Source organism: Argentina silus (genome assembly GCF_951799395.1).
Source record: "Argentina silus genome assembly, chromosome: 6".
In the NCBI taxonomy this organism is placed as follows: Eukaryota; Metazoa; Chordata; class Actinopteri; order Argentiniformes; family Argentinidae; genus Argentina; species Argentina silus.
This window is the reverse complement of record NC_139660.1, coordinates 16802437-16806977: the sequence shown is the minus strand read 5'-3', so window position 1 is coordinate 16806977 and position 4541 is coordinate 16802437. Positions and strand designations below refer to the sequence as shown.

At 39.6% G+C, this 4541-nt stretch overlaps 1 protein-coding gene across 2 annotated transcripts; it reads right to left on the bottom strand.

The window, feature by feature from the left end:
- Positions 1 to 311: 311 nt before the first annotated feature.
- Positions 312 to 3704, bottom strand: dio1 (iodothyronine deiodinase 1). Of its 2 annotated transcripts, none has more exons than XM_083672470.1 (4): positions 3305 to 3704; positions 3064 to 3207; positions 2405 to 2622; positions 312 to 1956 (listed from the first exon to the last, which is right to left on the bottom strand). In XM_083672470.1, exons 1-4 carry the CDS (start codon positions 3639 to 3641, stop codon positions 1891 to 1893), a joined length of 765 nt encoding a protein of 254 aa, XP_083528596.1. In that variant the 5' UTR covers positions 3642 to 3704; the 3' UTR covers positions 312 to 1890. The 2 variants fall into 2 exon arrangements, with proteins under 2 accessions (XP_083528596.1, XP_083528597.1); XM_083672471.1 differs by having other exon boundaries at positions 2405 to 2604.
- Between the last annotated feature and the right edge of the window lie 837 nt (positions 3705 to 4541).

Below are 4541 nucleotides of genomic sequence, written 5' to 3'. Positions count from 1 at the left end.
CCCCACCAATATTTTGGGCTCAAAAACACCACTGCACAATCACATTTACATAGCAAAGTCCATGATTTTAGGCATTTTGAATATAGTGAATGCACACACTTACTCAGTCATACGCATGCACGCAAGCACACACACACACACACACACACACACACACACACACACACACACAGTAACACATTTATTACATGCACTTTGGATAAACGCTGGACTCAAAAGCAATCAGTTCAGTATGATGTCTCAATTACATCATTTTAAAAAGCAGCCAATCTTATGCACACGTTTACACAATGGCTCTAAAGGTTTGGTGGTCATGTGTGGGATCCTGTACCTCCTTCACTGCTTTGTTGCTGTTCTCCTGGATCTCTCTCACTGAAGCCTTGCTGCACCAACATTTTGGGCTTAAAAACACCACTGCACAACCCCAACATATTATGAATTCAAACTTGGATAAATGTGCTCAAAATTTTAAAAGGCATTACATTACAATCATGTGAGGTATCAACAATATTAAAAACCACAAAAACTGCTTATTAAAATGCTGCAGGGTAGGCCTACGGCAGGCCACCAAAGGCTGCGGTCTGCAGAGAGACGCTTCTCCAATTGACGACCACATTTCTGCAGAGCCGACTTTAAATTAATCAAATTACAATATCCAGAGGTTTGCACTGTAATCATCATATAAAAAACAGTTGCATGCAAAAGCTAAGACAATGTGTCAAGCGTAGTGGTTACACGAGGAGACCAAATCACTGTAAACCCATTATAGGTCTAGTATGTAACATGCAAGCTTTCTAAAAGCTTCCTAATGGTTGTAATAGCTATGTTTAATCGGTAGCGATCAGGGAATGAGATCCCTTGAAATAAATACTCATGTCCGAACACTGTTTGGAAAAAGCGCTTCCTAAAATGGAGTGTCCTACCTGACACTCGGTTTGCATACAAACATGTTGTTTCTGCCAGTGGTGTTCTAGGAGAGTGGACACTCCTCACCTTTCTGTCTCTGATGGCTGCCTCTTCAAATCGTGCATGCATGCAGAAACACAACAGCTAATGTCCGACACTGCAGGTCTATTTCAGGGTTATATTATTATTATATAGTATTATACACTTAAGGATGTTGTTGTTTGGAACTTCTAACTGAATTTCGCAGAGATGGCAGATTTCAGACAAACGTATACCCTGCTCCTTTAATTTGACCCTTATACTATGTAAAATACAAGACAAAAAATATACCAACTACAATAGATATAGTTTCCCTTTACACCTCTTTATAGTTTGAAAACATTTAAATTGCAGAAATAGTGATAATATATGGTTTAATAAAGTTCTATAATGGATACATATTATCATTAATGACAATATCCCTATCTCAAAATAAACCCCTAGTCCCTACCGCCTATGCACTTTTTGAGATCTGAGAGGTTTTCACAGGTATAAGTAATGTGTTAATAGCTTTACCTGGCCCTCTTTTATACCAGGTGGATTTTACCACATTGCTTACACCTATTAAATTCTCTCAGATCAGATCTCCTCAAGCGCACAGGGGGCAGGTGTGAGGACGATCATCTGGGAATCAGGGCACATACAAAATCAAAAATTACAATCCTCCTTCATTTCCTATGAAACTTCCTAGTCTGCAACACACACACACACACACACACACACACACACACACACACACACACACACACACACACACACACACACACACACACACACAGATTGGAACACCTCCCCATGTTTCTCTTCATCAGGTTACAGAGTCCAAAGGTTTGATCTGTACCCATCACTCATGAACATGGATGGAATGTCCCAACTCACAAACCAATACATACTGTCAGTCAGAGATAAACAAACAATACAATGTGACTTGATGAAGGTCACCTTCTAGTTAATCTTCTCAAGGAAGGACCGCACTGCCTCAGGACTGTAGCCCCAAGGCCCCCGATACCCCTGAGAAAAGAGAAGAGGCAGATGGTTGTATACTGTAGCATGCTGAATTTACATTTTAAACTTGCAAATACTACGAAAGCAACATGGCAGGGTCGCTGGCGAGAGTGTGGCAAGCTGCCATTTGCCCCTCACAATGAAAATGAAAATCACGAGAGAAGAAAAACACCTCAGGCCCCAGAAAACGTTCACCAGGGTTATACATAAGCAACAATTTCAACATTTTGGTTGAGTTCCAGACGCCCTTTCTCCCAGATCTCAATTTAAAGCTACCGAGTCACGATGTTTGCAAGGAAGAAAGCAAAAAAATGCTTCTGACAAAATTCCATACAAGGGATGCAGATAGTCATTTACGATTCTCTCTTTCAAACGCAAGCAGATTGCATAGGCAATTAAACATTACCTTTGCAACATTAAACTCCTAACTCCTTCATTTTTAAGAAATCCGTACCTTATAAACGACTTTTCCCGCCTGCAGCACATAGAGCCTCTCAGGCAGAGCCCCATATTTAGAGGCTGTGGTATCGGTCATGGCATCCACTACCACAGGGCACAAGGGGTCCTCCTTGACCAGCAACTGAGCTGCTGCCAGTCGCTCCTCCAGGTTCTGGTGTTTATTGATGTCAAAATTGTTGGCAAAAGCCCAACCATCTGAAGGGGAGACAGACACTATTCTAGTGATTGTGTCATTAGCTGTAGCCTGAGATACACGTGAGTAAACAGAAATGTTTTTGATAGTTCTAATCAAGCCACTATGAATCATCTTAAAACATCTTAGATAACCGATGTATTGATCACATCATCTACGGTAGGACTGGCGCAAAAATGCGTAGACGAAAACAGAAAAACACACCGTCACACTCTATCCGTGAATAACAACGTCATTCACGATATCCTCTTTGTTGTGTTGTTCTTCCTTGCGGAAAGTTTAAATGAAGTCAAAATACTCGGTGTATTGTTCTGTGTTCGTCTATGTATTTGTGTGAAACTCTAATGGGAAGCATTTATGTGCAACCTGAATAGGTTGCAGTTATGGTATGGCATATGAGAAGTGATAACATGGGGTTCTAGGCACTGGTCTATTGGTTCTAGAGCGACTGATTCACTCACCTGTTGAATGCGCCTCGGCGACGTAGATCACAAGGAAGTCCGCCACATCGCTGAAGTCCTTGACGAGTCCCTTGAACTCCTCAAGTTTGTACATAAACGGGGGTCAGGTGCAACTTCCAAAACTCAAGACCAGTGGTCTCTTTTCTAGGGTGGAATATAAGCATAACACAAACATTACAACGGGAACTGCTAAATAAGTAGCCTAGTCCACCTAGGCAAAACCGCAGAAGACTTCGCTCACCTTTCATGTAATTGTAGATGCTGGTCCTCTTGCCGTCCAAGGTAATCACAGGCGAGTCAGGAGCCTTGAAACCCTGGAAAGCTTCTTCACCAAGAGAAGACCAAAAGTGACTGCAAACGGTTTTGAAAAAGGAAAATGACTTAAAAGTTGGTCCCCAGTCTTCATACTTGAACCTCGGATTCTGAGTCATCGTAACCTTTTCTCCCATCTTCAAAATAATTTTCTTAGTCAAGTTGGGTGAAATAACTCCCAGAAGAGAGAGAATCAGAGTCTGCAGAATCGCAAAGCAAACGTAGCATAGCGTTGAGAGATAAATGTACAATTTAATTAGAATCATATTGTTCGTTTGTTGTCGGCAATTTGGGCCAAAGTCATGCGAAATAAAGACTGACTATCGGTGATATGGCGTCGTCGAAGTCATAACAATATGCAAACAAATGCCACTCCCCCACCTCGCTCCTACGAACGACACTTTAACCCCTAATGTAACATGTATATGAATGGACGGACTAAAGTAAGATGGTGGAATATGTAGGCCAATTTACGACCATATTTCTTGAGCCCATCCATTTATTTTTGGTCAGTAATATAGATGTATTTACCGTAAAATGCTTCCTGTGAACGCATGTATAAAACAACACGGTAGTATAGGCTCACAGAAATAAAAAGTAGCCTAATTAATAAGCAATTAAATGCTATTAAGGCTTATAGGAGGCTATTATAACCAATTCAATGATATGTCATGTGCAGTTTTTTTAAAACCCATTATTTAAAAAATGTTGTGGGATCTATTATTTCTCAAACCTCTGCTACTTATCCACAAGATAGCGCTATTTAACTGTAGGCTACTTGGCGGATTTGTTTCCCTTTGCCGTCAACCTCAGATATTTAGCCAACATTTTATTTCGATGTTGTTGTGGAAATCATCATTAAAGCAGTTGAACATTTTTTTTGGAATGTGCTCCAAAAGCTATTGACAATCCCGATTGTGTTCGAAATTAATTTAGCCAACATTTTTCTCTCTTTCCTATTTAATAAACACTAATTCATTTAATTCATAAAATGAACTAAGCCAATGCATTTAATTCACCCATCACAAGCATCAATATGATTATGAATGATCACATAGCTTTTCTTTTTATATAATTTTCTTTCGAATATTATTGATTATTGATTATCATATTATTTATATATATATATATATATTTATATATATATCATATTTTTAATAAGACAT